The sequence below is a fragment of the Taurulus bubalis genome (assembly GCF_910589615.1).
Source record: "Taurulus bubalis genome assembly, chromosome: 3".
NCBI classification, from domain to species: domain Eukaryota; kingdom Metazoa; phylum Chordata; class Actinopteri; order Perciformes; family Cottidae; genus Taurulus; species Taurulus bubalis.
In genome coordinates, this window is record NC_136591.1 from 18,250,056 (window position 1) to 18,270,046 (window position 19,991).

The following is a 19,991-nucleotide window of genomic DNA, read 5'->3' on the forward strand; positions in this document are numbered from 1 at the left end:
TCAGAGCAGATCCTAAAAGGATTCTGGGAGTTTCTGTAACTGGAGCCAAAAGGAAACATTCTGTGATTGGATATTTATACAAATTAAAATGTGGTCCGGAGCCGAAGTAATTTAGGAACCTCTGGTCCTGATTTTTGGAAACGTGAACAGAAAAAAGACGTACACATGTCCTCGCCGACATCGTGTATTCTTTTTTGAGGTTTGCAATGGAGACGATGATGAAAGTTATTGATCAGATCTTTACCCATTGTATAATCAATGCTGGAGAGTTTCATCAGATGTGTGTGTTGTTGTTTGTCAATTCAACATCATGAGTTGGATTGAGGTCATGGACAGTCTGCAGGATGTCAGCCGGTCCATGTTGTAGTTTGTTGGCGGGAAACTTACTTTTTTCTTTTACTAAGTGGCCAGTAATTTTCCAGAATTTAAAAAAGTTCCTCCACTACATCACAAGCCATAGAGATTATTTTTCAGAAACAAAACACAAAAACGGTGTCACTTGTCTGTTAGAATGAAAGTATGGAAGCAAAGAATGGCCATAACAATGTCACTGTCAAATGTCAATACATTTATATTGATGTGCTTTTAATTTTCAAGTTTTGAACTTTCAAAAACTGTATCCAGTGTCATCTAGTTTAACATACCTGCCAGATGTAACGGTTACGTACTGGAATGTAGAAATCGTCGGATATAAAATAAAAAAAGATTAAACTGGTCATATTTTATTTACAATTTACTTTAAACATGTCCATCTTGGAAGTAAAAAACAGAACATAACCTGATTGGACAGATTTCTAATTGGTTCCATTAAGGCTTGATTGCTTGTTCCTTCCTCAAATGGATGTAGTTGGATCTTCCACCAAATTGTTTGTTCAAAATCCAATAATTATCAAATGTGAGCGAATTCACTTTTTTTTATTTAGCTCTGAAAATAGCCCGTTCAATTTGGGTATCTTGAAACCGTTTAATTTGATGTATATTGGACACAACTCAAAGTTTTGAAAGCTCAAAACTTGAAATTCAAATTGGCCCTTCTTTATTTCTGTATACATGGTCACAGCCAAAAGTCACCACAATTTGTACCGGCCTGTTTGTGTTTCCCGCCTGAATGTTCTAAACTGTAGAAAGGTCTTGTTGTGTTGTTGTGTTTGTTGTCTCAGTGTTTTGTTGCTTGAGTTGTTGACTGTGGCTGCCGGCCACACAAACTCAAACGGAGGTCATTTTTGTTTCTCCAAAATGGCTTCCCTCACATCTGTAGTTTGCTTTGTCTCGTGTTGTTTGTTCCAACAGTGAACTTGTCAAACTTCTCCCTGGAAGTGTTGACTGTTGGGAAAATCCTTTTTCATACCTCACGTTACAATACAGCCACCTCCTAAAGCTGCAGGATTAACTGTGCTTGCTTTTTCTCTTTACAGTCGAGCCGCCGACAGACTTGAGGTTTAAGATCTTAAATGAGAACACAGTGCAAATGATGTGGAGCAAGCCCCAGTCCAGAATACAGGGCTACAGGATACAAGTGACCTCAGACACAGGTGGGTGGTCATTAAACCTGCGAGTTATGTCCTGCCAAGCCCGAAACATTATAAGTGTCATAAACTCCCTTTAGACATTTAGTCGGCCCGGCAAGCCTCAACACACCCCGCAATTATCGGAAGATTTCTGCAGACACACGTTTGGGCTCCGTGAGCTGTAATGATATAAGGAAAAAAGAATACCAGGGGAAAAAAACATTATCACTGCCATGGAAAACAATTGTCAGCATTAGTCTAGCTCAAGAGTGGAGATGTCACATCTGTCAGAGTTCATTAGCTGAGAATAAAAAAATAAATAACAACCACCTCAACCTTTGGGGGTGTTTCCTCCAAGGTTTGACACTTGGTCTAAATGATCTCGATGCGACGGCGTACATTGGTATTTTTACACAATAAGGGTTCTCCTCCAATATGACTATGTTCTCATTCAAATAAAGCCAGATGCTTTCTTTAATTTCAAATGTAGGCCAGTTATAACTTGTTTTAAGTGTTAATTAAATGAATGTTTATGCGTCACTACTACACAGACTATTTCATACATAAAGACTAGTTGCTACTATACACCCAGTAACTGCTGTTGCATATCATTAAACGTTGCTAAACTAGCTTCAAGTGACAGAATCTTTTAATCCAGGAGTATGCTATGCACTGTTAGGTAACGTAACTACCTAACGAACAGAATTTACGTTAGCTCTCGTATTCACATCCAATACCTGCCAGGTAACTCTACTGTTAACTCATTTATCTTGCTAACTGAACTAATGTTAACTTGCATATTATTAACTTATAAGTAAACTTAACTGACAGAACTAATGTTAGCTTCATTTTATTAACTTACAGGTAAACTTAACTGACAGAACTAACGTTAGTTTTTATTTTATTAATTTACAGGTTAACATAAATGACATAATGTTAGCTTGTTAATGTAGGACCGGTTCCAACATTTCAACACTTGAACAAAATGCTTGATAATAATCTAAATTGGTAAGACTTTAAATTAAAATTTAGAGATTACACAAGATAACATACGTCAAACATGAATGCCCTTAACATGAGACTAAATGGCTTAAGGGGTTCATTAAGAGGCATATAGTCTTTTCCTGTTGACCATAAATGTAATTCAGTGTCTTTAACTATTTATAATTGTCATAGTTGAGTACAGGTAATGGCTTAAATTGTTAATGCTCTTTAGTTTGTAGAAATGTTAACTCATAATTATGTAAACCTCATCTTTGATAAGTTTGATTTAATGGAAGAATTGGGTATTTAAGGGTTTAAATAATGTGTTTTGATTCAGAGTAATGCGGAAAGTTTTCATTAAATTGAATCATAGTGTTTACACGGCTCTTTCAGTCCTTGGGTCAACAGTCGGAATCAGGTTTTTCTGAAGCTCTGTTTTGACTCTTGGAGAAATGAAGTAATGCAATAGTTTCCTAATGGCTTCCCTCTGATTTTTTTTCTTGTGCATTCTTGTAGAAGAACCAACAAAAGAATTTACTCTGCCTGCATCTGCGACTAAGACCTCCATCCCAGACCTGACTCCAGATGTGGATTATGTCGTAACGATGTCTTCGTACACCGGATCAGAGGAGAGTCTGCCCATCTCCGGTCAGCTCACCCGTGAGTTCCTGAGTGTGTGTGGTTGCAAACCAGCAGCAGACTTCCAACCATTGTAAAGTTTGTCTGCAGCTGGTCATTTTTTGGCAGGAAGTCAAGCTGATGACCTTCTTCTCCAATCTAGCCGATAAAACGAGTGATGGATTGTAGACCAGAGTGTGCTTCTGTTGATCTGAATCATTTGTTTTTAGTGGTTTTAATTTGGTACCGTTCTGGACAATAATGATGTTATCACATAAATGTTGTTAAGTCGAGAAACCACCACTATTTAGGAGCTGTTCTTCTGATCAGCAGTTTACGAAATAAACCCACACCAAGATTTAAGAAAGTCATCATCAAACTTTATATTGTATGTTTACCAAGCAATAGGACTATTTGGACGAACAAGTCCTTTAAACGAAAAACTAAATGGGAATTTGAATATCTTCAATTCCATGGTAGACGATGAAGATCATGTAAAAGCTCCGTAACAGCTACTAAATGGACCATATATTCTCAACTGGTCAAGGTCGAAAGTCAAGAATGAACTTTGAACCTCAATATTTTGATTTATTCGTATGGCATTAAAGCAGCCGATGAATTTCAGGACGTTTTGACAAGACAAACAATATGTTGAGAGCTTTAGTGTCTATGATGTGGGAAAAGTCTCTAGCTTCATGACCATAATCATTAATTAAAAAATTAAGTATCGAGTTTGCCGATTTTGCAGTCGCCATCTTGGATTACGGCCGTCGCCATGTTGTTTTTTCCGCAACCAATGAATAGACACCGTCGACCTCTCTGCTAAACTTGTGTCGACCTGTCACTCACCTTGTAGCCCTGCCCTAAAGCATCCCGTGCTTTATGGTCTGTTTGACTCTAAACGACCATAATTTACTAAATTAACATCATGCTGTAGTGAATAAGACTTGAAACTAGAGATTGAGACACAAACACTCATGTTTACAATCTTTACTGAGGGAATAAATCAAGAGAGAAGTAGAGTAATTTTCTATAGACTTCTACACAGCCAGAGGAGTCGCCCCCTAGTGGTCAGTAGAGAGCAGTCGTGGGCCGTGCATTTCCTACCAAGGCCTGCTGTCTGGTATCGTATACATAAATACGCGCATGCCGGGATGCTGTTCGGCGCTAGTTAACTCGCGAGCTAGCGCAGACCTACTTTCCAATTAGTTTCCATCGCGCGTGGCCAAGTAGGCTGAGATGCGCAGGTACAAGTGTTACACAGAGTCCACAAAGAAAGTCTCTGCAGATGCAGCTGCTTCTTCTTCTTCTACATGTTTAAGTGGCGGATCGCAACCAACTTGACTAGGTGCATACCGCCGGCGCCACCTAATGTACCAGAGTGTGTATGCAGGGTGCTATTCCTGTCTCTGTGAGGAATCACAGTACAGAACCCTCCCGCTGGCCGTCACCATGTGTTTAACCGGCGGAGACAGAGAAGAGAGAGAAACATAGAGAGAAACAGAGGTGAGATCTGATTGGATAAAGAGCGTTAAGGAGCGGGCTTGAGGTGTACCAGCTCGCTGGCCAGACCAGAAGCAGACATATCTGGCAGGAGGAACAGACAGGAGACAAATAGAGAAAATAAGCTAATAGGGAAAAATAATTATAATACATGTAGTGTATTTGTGAAAAACAATTACATTATAAAATGGATATAACTTTTAATTATAAAAAAATTAAAATAAAATAGCTATAACTTTGTGATTCTGTTTAGGCCAGCAAAGAAGGCTTAGCAGGCCCTGGCGGCCCACCACTGGTAGAGAGAATGCAGCTTTAACACATGAAGCATAGACTTCTATAAAACCAGAGGAGTCACCCCCTGGTGTTCAGGAGAGAGAATGGAGCTTTAACACATGAAGCATATACTTCTATACAACCAGAGGAGTCGCCCCCTGGTGGTCAGTAGAGAGAATGCAGCTTCAACACATGAAGCATAGACTTATATACAACCTGAGGAGTCACCCCCTGCTGATCAGTAGAGAGAATGCAGCTTTAAGTATTGGCTTCACACTTCAGAACCAGGACCTCCCAAGGGGTCTCAAGATTACCATGATGTCTCACAAGACAAAACAAAGTTGAAGTCCTTTATTTTTGTCTCAAAAACATATTTATCTGGTTGAACTGGCTCCAATACACATCCACAGTAAGGTCATAAGTAGCTTAATTTTAACGCATTACAAGGTTTAGGTTTGGGAACAAAGAGGCAATGCATTTAATCTGCGGATAAGATAGGACAAGAAAAGAGCAGCTGCAGTGGGTTGAAGGACACATAAGTATTAAATGTCATGGTGGGAGTTTGGTGGGGCGGGGGTATGAAAACCCTCGAGCGCTGGAGATTTCCCTGAAAAAATTGTCGTAAACAATGACATCAACTTGTTAGTTTTTCCATTCGGGAGCTGGTTTTGCATGTTCGCTGAACAAGAAAAGAAAACCTCTGATGAGAGAATTGAAATCTCAGGTATGGAAAGAAAAGAAGAGTTTCGGTCCAGTTTGAGTCGTCTGCCATTGGCTGAAGAAAAAACTGGCACAAAAATACATTTATTTTTGCTGATAATATACTATATGAATCATATCTAACGTGTGTAATTATATGCTTGTGTTGTTGTCTTTCAGTTGAGTCGAGTGGCGGCACGAGAGGACCTTCCAGGAAACCAGACTCCTCAGATTCAGTCAGTGAGTCCTTTTGTTCATTTAAACCTTAATTTGACGACGGGGTCACCGCTCAACTTTTCCACTTGTTCCGCCCTCAAACTTTCCTGGTTTTGCTGGTCGCCGTCCATAAGCATGAGCTCAGCAGCGAAAAGGGGAGGCGCCTACTGTAACAACACACCCCATTGGACACCAATGATCACAATTAGGCCCCGCCGCAAATCTCTGAAGTGTTCGGTCATCGGTTTGGTCTCCTGCCGGCCAATGATGCCAGTGTGGAGGAAGCTGCACATGCTCAGTGCAGGGGTCGTAGGTTGGGCTGGGAAGGCGGCTGTTGGGAGCTGTGGGAGCGAGCTGAGTGGAGACCTGGCCCGAAGTGCTGAGAGAAGTGGAAACCATTACAGATGCTGGTTAACGAGCACCGCTGCTGCTGATCTACAGATGAGGACGAGCTTGTGGAGATTATTTTTTAAACTTCTTTTCACAAGAAGAAAGTCACAAGGGAAGTAAGGGTCCTGTAGCTCCACCTCCACCAACAGAGTGCGGTTAAACCGTACTTTGAGGATGTATAAAGTATAATTCTGCAAAACCCTTGATTTCTTTTGATCACATTATTGTCAAGATCTGGTTGCGTTTATGCAATACAACCTTCCATTTATACAAAAATTCAAGCTAGTGCTCAAAAAATGAAATACAAATTCCACATATAAAGTATATGCTAATTTGTTTGTATTGCACACAGGTTTTAGGGAGGTTGACATGGTGGATGCTTTGCATAAACTTCATCCCCTGGGGACCGTGAATCTCTGATTAAATCTCATGGCTATTGATCCATTCGTTGATGCGATTGTAGTCTTTAAAGAAAAATTCTGTCCCATTGCAAACTTAAAAAGTAGATTTTATGTAACTTAAAGTTATTTTTTCAAAAGTGTCCTCATGTTTTCTGTTAATTCTAAAACTTCTGTCTATTTATTGCCCCTCCCTCTTTTACCCAGAATGCTCTTTCAGCACCATCGCCGACGTGCTGTTTCTGGTGGACGGCTCCTGGAGCGTCGGCCGGCCCAATTTCAAATATGTACGCAACTTCATCTCGGCGGTGGCCGGCGCCTTTCAGATCGGAGCAGACCGGACCCGGGTGGGCGTGGTCCAGTACGGCAGCGACGCCCGGACAGAGTTTGACCTCAAGCGACATTTGACCCGACCGGAGCTTCTCCGCGCCATCGGCTCGCTGCCGTACAAGGGAGGAGACACCAAGACAGGTACGAACCTGATGTCCTTTAATGTCTTCAAGCTTTTATTATTTTCACCTCAGTTTATTATATTATACTACTGTACTTTTATTAATACCTTTTTTACAATTTTCGATTGAACATTTTAAAAACAAATCTACTCCATATTTTTGGGGTACTTTTATTCTTGTTTGTGAAGCAAACAGTAAATCATGAATTTTTTCTTTGAAATATATATTTTTTTAAAACATTTTTTCAATATAAATACCTGTTGATCGTACAACATACGCTACATGAAGGTGTCTTGTCGCACACAAAACTCGTAGCATTTCTTTCACCTTTTTGCACCAACTAATGGACATAAATGGCTTTTCAAATGGTTATGGTTATGTAAATACCTCAAACAAATCACATGTCACTCAACTCATGACACCACACACATCACTGTGTGTGTTTTCTTTAACCGTGTTAAAACATTTCCATGTCATTCAGACGAGATTTTAAGAAAATTATGATAAATATAGAAAGAAGAGCTCTAGGAAAACTGGATGGAGTGAATATACAACAAATAAAAATCTCAGGTAGACTCAAGGTGAATCAAGATGTCTGCTGGGTATTCATAATACCGTTCAAATAGTACATCTTTTGATTATTATTTTCACATTTCTTCTGTTAATATTTCAGTTTCAGCACGATAGATTGAGATAAAAATGTTTTTATTCTGCATTCAGCATTAATGCTTCACTTAATGTTTATTTCTTCGTGGTTTTGTGGTCACATCCTCCTCATAATTTAGCGACTCCGATAAAGAATTGTCCGTCATATTTAATAACCATAACCTGTCCCGTTGCTGCAGGCGACGCCCTCAACTTCGTCCTGAAGAGCGGCTTCACCGAGCAGGCCGGTGCCAGGAAGGAATTCCCCAAAGTGCTGCTGATCGTCACGGACGGCCGGTCTGAGGATCCGGTGGAGCGTCACGCCAAGCGGCTCCGGAGCAGCGGGGTGGAGGTCTTCGTCCTCGGTAAACACGTTCATCATGTTCATCACATTCCACTTCGTTCACTCTCCATTCGCAATCAAGCGCTTTTAAGAAAGTTGGAGTAACGTTTTAAACAATGTTTATTCAAACTGGTTGTGGCTAGCAAAACAAAAGGTTATTCACGAAGTGGGAGAGGTTGGGACTGTTGTGGTCGTGCCAAACAAATAGAAACCAGGATAACAAAACTAGGCCTGGCTGACTACCTCTAGAAAGGAAACAAGCAAGATGGCTTCACAAGCTTCTCTCAAAATGATCGACCAAAACAAGTACAGAGGGAGCACCGACCAATAACCTAATGTTCTAGACACAAAGTACCTACGTGCTTGCACAAATGTACAGGGTACCCCAAACTTACCTAGATACCTCTCACCAAAAACCTTCACGCCTAGCAGTGTCAGTGGGTGCATAGTAAGAAAGACAGGCTGCCCCCGAACTTTTCCAGCTTCCTCCTATTAAAATGGTCCCACTCCGCTGATTGGCCTTCACAGGTGGCAACCAATTAACAGATTTGGACCTGAGGGGAAAACAAGAGGGGAGAACACACAACTTGACAGGTAACAACAGGTAACCAAAAGCGTCCGCGGAGGAAATTCCTGCGTTGTGCGCGTTACGGGCGAGCGACGGCAGCTTTTATGTGTGTTTACGCTCCGCTGTCAGAGTTTCCACGAACCGAGGATGCAGGAACAGAAGTGGGCCGTCGCCATGGTGTTGAGGAGGGCTGGCGGTTCAATCACAATAACAACCTCTCTACGGGCGGCGGAGACGGGTGAACGCTGAGAGAAGCATGAGAGTCTTAGTGGGTTTCTGTAGAGACGGCAGCTACATTTTGATTTAAGTCACCGACATCTAGGTCGTGATATTTCTGCAGGTCAACAGTGATATTCTACAGATGCCCTGAGAGGCCAAAACAATCTAAGAAATCCGTCTTCTGAGTCTGATCTCAATAGTAATAGAGTAATAGACAAAAAAAAAGGTAAAACGTTTCTGACATGTTTTTATTTAACACTTGTTTTCCTCCATCTGGGCTCAAAACTATTCACCAGCAAAAGCTGTTTGAACCTGTTTTAAGGAATTTAAAAAGATCATCCTGACAAAACCTTTTATCTTCACATGTTCTTAAACACAGGAGAGAAAACTATTTCTATTGGACTTGAAATACTTCAGTATTTATGAAAAATATTTCATGGCAATATGTCAGAAAATGAGATATAGTTTTATAACCTTCTGATATATTTATAAATAAACAACTCATCAGACTCTATCAGGGATAAACAATTCGTTCCTGCTCTTATTTCTTATTTACATACGTTTCCCAGGTCACTAAGCAGTTTATTAACAGAAACAGACCTTCAGTGTCTGAGATTAAAAGGGTGTAAAATATTTTAAAACAGTGAAAATAGATCATTGATCAATGGTGAAATACATAAAGTGTTAAAACCAGTAAAGTACATTATAATAATACTGAAGAGAAGAGTTTAGTTTTTGCTTCTTCAGATATGTGATGAACAAAAGAGAAGAAAAAAAGTGGAAAAAAAAGATATTTTATTTAAAATTAACTAAATTAATTAGTATTAATCAGAAAAATAAATTGTTGAGTAAAACTGCGATTATTTCTCTCTGAAATGTGCAGGAAAAGTACAAACTCTCCAGAAATAGAAAGAAGTCGAGTGAAGAACTGCCCTGAAGTTCCTGACTCCTGTGTTGGAGTCAAAGAAAAGATAATTGTTTAATATTAACGATGATATGTGATGATGGCGTCTACAGGGAGATGTGTAACGGAGGTTAATGTTTGGTTGTGCTTATCTGATCGAGGAGAAGTTGTGTCGTGATTGACAGCTCGAACAACAACAGCCAGTAAATAATGAGCTGACTGCCAGACGCGTGAGAAATAAACTCTGGGCTCAGGCTTGCAGGAGTCTGGTCTTATTGGTCTTACTGGTCTTACTGGTCTTACGCTGGAGCCTCATGATCAGAACATTCTCGTTCTATAAACTGTATTCTGTAAAGGCGCTCAGCTCTAATAAAGAAAATAGGATCGTAAAACTGCAGTTCCATAAATGTAGTGCTCATGCCGTCAGGCTTTCCAGCAAGAGTGAAATAAAAGTGGAGGCATTGGATCGGTGGGGAGTTCAGCCGGAGGACCTTTACACGTCTTTACAGCTCAGAAATGTCCCCAAATGTAGCAGGAAGTGAGTGGATCCCAGTGGCTCTCATTGGTTAATTTCCCTTTTAATGCGTTCCAGGCATCCAGCAGGCAGATGAAGAGGAGATGAAGCTAATGGCCTCCACGCCTCACAGAGGTCACGTCTTTAATGTCGCCAACTTCAACCAGATCAAGAATGTGCAGAGGGAGCTCATTACTCAGGTGTGCGCTGCCGTCGACGATCAGCTCTCCACGTACGTCAGCGGAGAGCAAGGTGAGATGTAAACACATGATGTCATAATGTTATAATCTGAATGCAACGCCTCATCTTTCGTCCCTTTGACATATTACAGCTGGAGTTCTTTTTTCGTTCCTGTAGTGAGTTTTACAAGAAGATGGATACCACTCTCATTTCAATGTCTGCACGCTAAATATGAAGCTTGTTAGCTTAGCTTAGCATAAAGACTGGAAACAGGGGGAAACAGCTAGCTTGGCTCTGTTCAAGTGTATCCAATCCAACTACTAGCACCTCTAAATCTCCCTTATGAACATGTTTTATATAGTTAGTTAGATCCATACATATAGGCTAACGGTTTCCCCCTGTTTCCAGTCTTTATGCTAAGCTAACCATCGGCCGGCTCTATTTTTATATTTTACAGATTTAACAGTGGTGTCTCTCTTCTCAAGTCCCAGTGAGAAAACACAGAAACATGTTTCCAAACTATCAGACTATGAAATTATCTGATTATATTAGTTTTTTCAGTTATGAGGCAAAGTTACGAGCCCTAAATATTCGCCTGCTCTGCACCAACACCACCGAAACACACAAGTGTAATTGCACACTGAGATCGTGATACAACTCCCATAACTCTGATTCTTGGTTCTTGCAGTGGTTGAGCCGGTCTCCAGCTTGCAGGTCCTGGAGGTGGCCTCCAAGTCTGTGCGGTTGGCCTGGGACGCCCCTGTGGGAGAGTGCTCCGGGTACAAGGTGAAGATGATCCCCATGATGGCCGGCATCCGGCAGCAGGAGCTTTACGTGGGCCCGACCCAGACCTCGGTGGTGGTCCGAGCCCTTTCTCCGGACACGGAGTACCAGATCAGCCTGTTTGCCCTGAGGGGCCTGACGTCCAGTGAGCCTGTCACCATCATGCAGAAGACGCTTCCGGTTAAAGTATCAATGGGTGAGGAACGATCCTCAAATAGTTAATATCCCAAAAAATTTATATTCTCAAGGATTAGATTCAATTTAGGGAAGAAAAAAAAATCTCAATAACGTCTTCTCAAAGTCCTGATGCTTGTGATGGTTTGGTGATTTATGAGTATTTCCTTATTGCTAAATCCGATTGTGAAGTATTATATGAGCAAGCCATCCACTGCAGGTTGAAGCAACCTTGTAAAGTGAAGTGAAAACACCAAAATTTATGACTTGAATCTTGGATTACGACTCTTCTCCCCTGGCTCAGAGTATAACATTTGTGAGCACCCAGAGATATATTCCATGTGCTGTCTGGAGCTAGTCAGGTAACGCTCTGCTTCGTGTTCTTCCCAACAGAGTGCTCTCTCGGCGTGGATGTCCAGGCCGACGTCGTCCTCCTGGTGGACGGCTCCTACAGCATCGGTCTGGCTAACTTTGCCAAAGTGAGAGCTTTCCTGGAGGTGCTGGTGACCACCTTCGACATTGGGCAGGATAAGGTCCAGATCAGCTTGGTCCAGTACAGCCGGGACCCCCACACCGAGTTCTACCTGAACACTCACCACGACCTGAACGCCATGGTCAAGGCCGTGAGGACTTTCCCATACCGCGGTGGCTCCACCAACACCGGCCGGGCCATGAACTATGTGAGAGAGAAGGTCTTCCAGACCTCCAGGGGGGCGCGCCCAAACGTTCCCCGTGTCAACATCCTGCTCACCGACGGGAAGTCGTCCGACGCCTTCCAGGAGCCGGCCACCAAGCTGAGGAACGCCGACGTGGAGATCTTTGCCGTGGGCGTCAAAGACGCTGTGCGGACAGAGCTGGAGGCCATCGCCAACGAGCCCACCGACACCCACGTGTACACCGTGGAGGACTTTGATGCCTTCCAGAGGATCTCCAAAGAGCTCACACAGTCCATCTGTCTGAGGATCGAGCAGGAGCTCAGCATCATCAAGCAGAGACGTGAGTAGTGATCTGTGATCCGCTATGCTGACGACGGGGCGCTCTATTGCTGCTTTAGGGTTGCTTTAGATTGGTTCTGATTGGTTCTGATTGGTTCTGAATGGTTCTGATTGATTCTGGTGTGTCAGATTCTGGCTTCGTTCCTGTTACATTGTTTGAGTCAGAAACGAAAACCAAATCATATTGAAAGCAAAAAAAGATATTTCTTTTATGCAGAATTAGACTGCAGTACACATGAATTACAAGGTATTTTCTGGTTCTTACTCGGTAAAAAAAATGTAATGAAAAATATAAATACTGAGGAATGTTGCCTGTTTTCTACTAGTTTTAACTCAAGTTGGATTGTGTTTTTAACTATATTGGTGAAAACTATAGTCACATTCCAGTTATGGTCACACTGAGTAAGGCAGTCAGACATTATATTATTCATATTTTGAGAGCAGTTTCTCCTGTTAAAGATTGTTCAGTATGAGAATAGTTGTTTAAGTTGCTAATACTTAGCATCCTTTATGTCACAAGCTAGCTTAGCATGAACTCAGATGTATGAAATAATGAGCACCATACTGTTTATTCTCTTCACGTGAGCTGAAGACTTAAAATGGCTTTGAGAATAACTCTTAAATTTGCTGTTTGAACAGAAATATGCTCGTTGATTAGGAGAGTTTTTATATAATTTAGTGCATATGAATGAGTTTACATTAATTTATCTTGCTAATTCCACATGTTAATTATTTTGGAATTGTTGCTGGTTTAAACTACAGTTTCTTCAGCATAACATCATCAAACATAGAGAGCTCAAATGTTTATTGATGATGCAAAATATACTTTATTTATATAAAAAAAGATGTTTGGGTCGTACTCGGATACAGTTTGTTTTGAGGTGTTCTTTAGATGAAGGTACGTGTAAAAAATAAATACTAAGAAAACGCCAAGGTTCCCTCATTCAAAAATGTATAGGCCTTTACTATAATATCACAGTCATGTGACGCGTTTCGGCATCAAGTGGCAAATTATAATGTCAATTGTTTAAAAAGAGAGCGCCTTAGAGTGTCCTTGTTCTTCATTTATTTGTGTTTGTACTCTGAACATTGATGAATGCTTTTCATCAGACTCAAATTAACTTGACTTCACAACCAGTCAACTATTATGATTTGGAGCATTGATAGTGATCAAAGCAACATTTCAGCGATCAACTGCTGCAGCAGTCCGATGTTGGAGTCTAGCGTGTAACAGAATACACAGCAGCTCCAGCGTACTTTCATGTCACTCCTCCCGTCTGTTTCTTTTCATCCGAGCCTCCTCTTCGCCTCAATGTGTTAAACACATGTCCACCTTTTGATCTTTCAAGGGCAGAGTGAGTTCCTGCATGTGGAAATATTAGAAAAGGGTCAAATGGTGTCTGCAGCAGAGACGTCTTTGCGTTTGTTTCAACTCAGTCGTAGCACCAGATGACGGTCCGTCACGTATCCGCAGACTAAAGACTGTGTGAATGCATTCTTTGTGCCGAAATCGTTAGCCCAACCCCGAACATCTGGTCGTCAAGTTTAAACAAGCAAGAGGAGTATCTCGCAAAATGCTGTTTCACCCACTTAACGTGGAATATTAATCACTCTATCTACTTTGCCAAAAGGAGCTTCCAGGTTTGCCAGAGTGTGAGGCACAGAGTGTGACTCACACCGGCTCCGACTGGCGATTATATCATTCTTATATAATAATGACTCTATGTCAACAGAGAGAAGTGTGCAGGAGCGGCGCCGTCCCGGCTCCGTAGCTCTTCATGTAGTCTGAATGATCTGTCAGGTTTGTACATTGCACATCTTTTGTTAAGGCCTCGTGGATTCCTTCATGTGGTTTATGTCACAGAGTCAGGGTACAGAAACAAAGAGTCACAGAGTCACAGTACAGGGTCACGGTACAGAGTCACAGGGTCACGGTACAGAGTCACGGTACAGAGTCACATTACAGAGTCACAGTATAGAGTTACAGAGTCACGGTACAGAGTCACAGAGTCACAGTTACACAGTACGGCGTCCGGTTAGAGCGCCCAGGAGGCGGGACACGAAACAAAAACAAAGAGTCTCTTGCTGTTCCTTGAACCTGTCTGACGATTTTGGCGTCGGCCCTGAATGACCCTCGGGTGTTTGGGTTCTAGATGTGTTCAGGGTCGCAGTGTGAAAGGGGCTCATGGGGCTCACTGAAAATACCCTGAAAGATAACTGTCAACCACCGTGGACCGTAAACCACAGGAGGACTTTTCAAGAGGACGCCCATAGACATGACATCTGATTGTGCTACTTTAAAACATTCTAGTCGGTTTGAGCTGTGATTTATTTTGTGTTAAATAAATAATAAATTATCCAAATGTCTGGTGGTTTATGGATAAACAAGTTTTTGCTTGTGTTTTTTATTGTATCTGAGTGGCATTCAGATGTTGAATATTAGTCCTGTTGATTCTCATTCAATGTTTCTCTATCGTCCTCCATAAATTAAGATGAGTAAAAAGAGGATTTGTCCTGTTAGATTAAAATCTCTTCAGAGTTTTCGATTAAAATCCTTTTAACTTTGGAACTGTCTCCCATTGGACATCAAATCTGTGGACACACACAAAAAACGCTCTGAAGACAAATTAGTTAGTCTATTTTGATTCCTTTTATGTTTGTAGTTGGATGTGCGGGTCTTTTATTTGCTCCTCTTGCCTCTCCCTGCAGGCTTGACCCAACCGAGGGCCCTCACCTTCTCAGACGTTGGCTCCAGGAACTTCAGGGCCGCCTGGGAGATCGACGCCACCGACGTGGAGTCCTACCTGGTTCAGTTCAAGCCAGCGGACGACGAGGACGGCCACTACGTGTCCATGTCGGTGCCCGGGGCCACGCTCGCCACCGTCCTGCCCCACCTCGCCCCGCTCACCCGCTATGAAGTCAACGTCCACGCTCAGTACGACAAGGGAGACAGCCTGCCCGTGACCGGCTACGAGACCACGTCAGAAGGTATGTGGACCGTGTGCATGAGTGTGTGTTTAAACGGAAGCGGCCGCTAACGAGAACTAACCCCCTGCCGTCGACGCAGAGCTCGGCTCCGTGCACTCCCTGAGAGTATCCGAGGAGACCGCGGGCAGCTTTAGGGTGTCGTGGCAGCCGGCTCCGGGAGACGTTGCCCGCTATCGGGTGACCTACGAACCCGCGGGGGACGAGAGCTCCAGGCTGGAGACGACCACCGCCGGCCCTGAGACCACGACCGTGCTGCAGGAGCTGCAACCGAAAACCACCTACCGGGTCACCGTCACGCCCGAATACAGGTCCGGCTCCGGAGGGCGGCTGCAGACGGACGGCACCACCAAAGAAGGTGACCGCTTGTTACACTTTTATGGATTAGAAGAGAGCACTATTTGGCACATGATGATTCCCCCAGCGAAAAATATTTGGAGGTTTTTTGCATCAAAAATCTCACAATGTGTTAATGTGAAAACCTCCGACCGAGTATGTCATTGAAATATTACTGGACTTACTGGACTCGGAGTGCGTTGCTGTTTCTCGTGTCAGCGGTTTCTCAGTGTCCATCGAGCAGAAACGTCAATAAATCTGTTCAGCATTTATTGTAGAAACATAAACTGCTTATAACCTCAGATCTCGTCAAGATGTGACCAACGTTAGAAAGAAAAAACAAACGGTGTGATACACGGCAACATTACACCACCTGCATCGGCCAGAGCATGATGCATGATGGAAAATGTAGTGCCAACGCTGATGAAACAAGCAAAAGCAACACAATGTACGCTACAAAATCATTGAAAATGTACGCTATTAGAACATTTTAAGTCTGAAGTATTATTCAGAATAAGGTTCTTGTATCAGAAGAACTTTCTTGAAACCTTTTTCAAATAATAATTTTGTCATAAAAAGTGTCCTGCAACATGAGTAGTTTGGAGGAGGAGGGAGATTCACAAACTCTGGAACTCCAGCTGGGCAACGTCCTTAATTTAAAGCCCCAAAAAAGTAAATTATTTAAAATAAATTCTTAAAGACAATAGTTATTTCATAAACACATCACATTAAATTATGTAAAACTCACTGGTCAGGTTCAATGTTCGTGGTTATTGATCCACATCAGGTGTTTTCAGATCATTCAGACAATAAAAACTATAAAAACTGAAAAAATGTAAAACGGTGGATTATGAAAACATTCTTTCTTTTCGTCTATTTGCGTCAAGTCCACAGTGAAAATACGTATTTATACTTTTTTTATTTTATTTTTTAAATTCGCCATCTGTCATGTGGCATTTGCTTTCCTTAAAAAAAAAAAGAAAAAGAAAGAAAAAGTCCTGAGTGCCAGGAGTCCACACATCCTTTGAATCCTAGCCTACAGGAGTCCACACATATTTGACTCCTAGCCTGCAGGAGTCCACACATCCTTGACTCCTACCCTGCAGTGTTAGTGCAACCTGCCACTTGTCAAGCTCCTCGTCAGATCTGTGCGGCCTTACAGGGAAAGGAATGAAAACACATGCAAAAGCAAAGGAAAGCTGGGAATTGGAGGTGGGCCAGGAGGTGCTAAACAAGGGAGCAGGGCCTTAACGGAGAAGTTCAACTTTGGTGATCTCTCTCCTGGAGGAACGTCAACCTTGAGCCAAATGAACGGAAATAAACAAATCGCATTGCTGTTTCCCGTGGCAACAAAATTTGAGCGTGCGGTTCGTCCAGCTACGTCAGTCGGAAGAGGAGGAGGAGCTGATTTTATACAGAAAAAAGAGGCGGGATTGATCCCAGCTTGCACCTCTTTGACATGAAACACCCAGCTGGCTCCCCTCTCCCCGTTGCATTATTTTTCCCATTACAATGTTTACTGTGACATGACTTTATCTCAGAACTATGAATTGCCTTGAGGCATTCATGAATTGCCCATTTTTGCTTGCAGCCTTTTTCCACAAAGTCTTGTGTTGGCACAACATACCGGTTGGGAAATCACATTTCTTTCCTTAATGTTTTGACAACTACATGGGGAAGAAACAGAAGTACCGTTCACTTAAAAACACACAGTCAACAATAAAACTTTTCATGCTCCCACTCACCTCTTTATTTTAAATACACTGATGCACGTCCTGGTAGCCGCCCAGTACGAACTGGAGCAACTGGGAGTTCAGTGTCCTGGTCAAGGACATCTCACGCAGAATGTTTCTCATCCACGTTTCATCCAGTAAAGGACAGGATTCGTGATTATTAGGCCTGTTTATCCACCATTTGTCTGTGGATCACTAATAATCCATGCCCATATTCTTTATAACATAAGTATGGAGAAATATATGTGTTGTTATCAGACATTATCCTTTTTCAAATTATTTTGATTAAGTTACATAAATCTTTAGTTAATTTAAATGCTTAATAAATTAAAAAAAAGGCCAACAAAGGTACAATGATCTGGAAGCAGCTGAAGGTGTCGGTCGTTCCTCTCAAGTTACGCAAAGAAAGATCGACAACCGCTGCTACATGCTTTTTATTGTTTGAATTATGAAACACAGATCTTCAGTCGAGTGTAACCATGAAAAGATAATGACAAATTATATCACACGAAATCTAAGAATTTAAATCTAATATCAATATCAAATATCTATATCTTCCAAAAACACCAAACACTTGAGGATTTATTGATCGACCCCTGACCTTGTTCCCGACCTCCTCAGCCCGGGGTTCCCCTCGCGACCTGAGGGTTTTCGACGAGACCGCGTCCTCCATGAAGGTCTCCTGGGAGCCGGCACCAGGGAACGTGCTCCAGTACCGCGTGGCGTACAAACCCTCCGCCGGCGGCCCCGGGAAGGAAGTGTCGGTGAAAGGAGACAGCAGGACCACCCTCCTCAAGAACCTGCAGCCGGGAACCCAGTACGACATCTCCATCAGCGCACGATACCCGTCCGGCCCGGGCGACGCCCTGGAGGGGCAGGGCTCCACGCTAGAAGGTAGACAACTTACATTTCTGTTATATGAAAAATGCATTCTCTCCTCAAATTCTCTCCTGACCACCAGAGGGCGACTCCTCTGGTTGTATAGAAGTCTATGCTTAATGTCTTAAAGCTCCATTCTCTTTCTTGACCACCAGGAGGCAAGTTCTCTGGTTGTATCGAAGCCAATGCTTTATGTCTTAAAGCTGCATCCTCTCTCTTGACCAGCAGGGTGCGACTCCTCTGGTTGTATAGAAGTCTATGCTTCATGTGTTAAAGCTGCATTCTCTCTACTGACCAACAGGGGGTGACTCTTCTGGTTGTATAGAAGCCAATGCTTCATGTCTTAAAGCTGCATTCTTTCTCCTGACCACCAGGGAGCGACTCCTCTGGTGGTCAAGATGCGACGGCTAAAGTGCTGAACTCGAGGCTTCAAAATATCAGTCCACGAACCAACGAGTGACATCATGACGACCACGTCCATTTATACGGTCTATGACGTCAGCTGATGAATGTCAGTCCAATATTATCTCTGGTTTTGGTCTCCACCAACTCCTGAGGGAAACATCTATCTCTTTAGCCGCTAAATGCTAAATTCTGTGTTTACCCGCTTGTCTCTGGAAACACTGAGACTGAGCCAGATGGGAAAAAAGGAGCTAAAAGATCCTCAAAAGCCCCCCGATGGGGCGCTAATCCTCCTTCAAAAACACATCACTTCAGATTCATTATTTCAGTCTACATGTAGATGCCGCTCCCTGTAATGTGAGCTAAAAAACATCTGCTCTACAGACGTATAATTAGCTTTTAGCAACGCAGTCTACCAGAGATAATAAATACATCAGCATATCTTAATATCTCATGCAGAGACCCTAAATACAGTCTGGTAATTTAAAGCTAGACGTTATTTCTGTTGGTTCTGGCAGGCAGCTGAGACCCGCTGGTCCTCCCAGATTCAGCAACGATTGCTCTGTCGGTATTAAGCCCGAGTGGCTCAGCAACCACAGCTGAAACCGGGATGGAGCTCAGAACGTCAGCAGGGCTCTTAAAACAAACATGTGATGGTAAATGTGAGACCAGATCCCGCTTCGGATACCTGGAGAGGCTTCAAGGGTTGGCTTATTGTTACAGGAGTCATATATATATATATATATATATATTATATATATATAAGAGGGTTATGGCATCATGGTGGACCGGAACCTGTGCTGGTCTCCCTAGAGGAGCTCTGTGATCCACAGACAGCAACAGTGGACTGAGAGGAGAGCCAGCAAGACCCGACAGGAATGTGCTGGAGAGCAGGAAGGACTGACTCACCGTCTGTTTACCTTCTGTCTCCATGTGTCTCACCTTCTGTCTCCATGCGTCTCTCACCCTCTGTCTCCATGTGTCTTACCTTCTGTCTCCCTGTGTCTCACCTTCTGTCTCCCTGTGTCTCACCTTCTGTTCCCTGTGTTCTCACCATGCGTTTGTTTCTGCCGTGTTGTGTTCAGGGTCTGGCTGCGACTTGTGTTGGCGAGCCCCCCAGACAGCCCTGGTGCTGGCAGGCGGCTCCTCATTACCTTCGTTTCCCTGCGGTGTTAAACCCAGCTTCACTGATACTGGACCCACATTAAAACCAATGAGCTCACTCTCTCTTATTGTAAAAAGCCCTGTTATCGTACAGTAAGAGCTCGTATGACGCTTCAGCCGGGCCCT

At 42.8% G+C, this 19,991-nt stretch overlaps 1 protein-coding gene across 1 annotated transcript in view; it reads left to right on the forward strand.

The window, feature by feature from the left end:
- The window catches only part of col12a1b (collagen, type XII, alpha 1b), a gene marked incomplete at its 5' end in the record, with an annotated part of 114,167 nt that overhangs the window by 2,294 nt on the left and 91,882 nt on the right, over positions 1-19,991 (forward strand). The window contains 11 exons of the mRNA XM_079214682.1: positions 1,416-1,532; positions 3,009-3,152; positions 5,766-5,825; positions 6,797-7,060; positions 7,887-8,051; positions 10,313-10,486; positions 11,103-11,393; positions 11,765-12,367; positions 15,076-15,354; positions 15,434-15,709; positions 18,042-18,314. Coding sequence (XP_079070808.1) covers positions 1,416-1,532; positions 3,009-3,152; positions 5,766-5,825; positions 6,797-7,060; positions 7,887-8,051; positions 10,313-10,486; positions 11,103-11,393; positions 11,765-12,367; positions 15,076-15,354; positions 15,434-15,709; positions 18,042-18,314 — 2,646 coding nt within the window. The remainder of the gene's footprint in view (positions 1-1,415; positions 1,533-3,008; positions 3,153-5,765; positions 5,826-6,796; positions 7,061-7,886; positions 8,052-10,312; positions 10,487-11,102; positions 11,394-11,764; positions 12,368-15,075; positions 15,355-15,433; positions 15,710-18,041; positions 18,315-19,991) is intronic.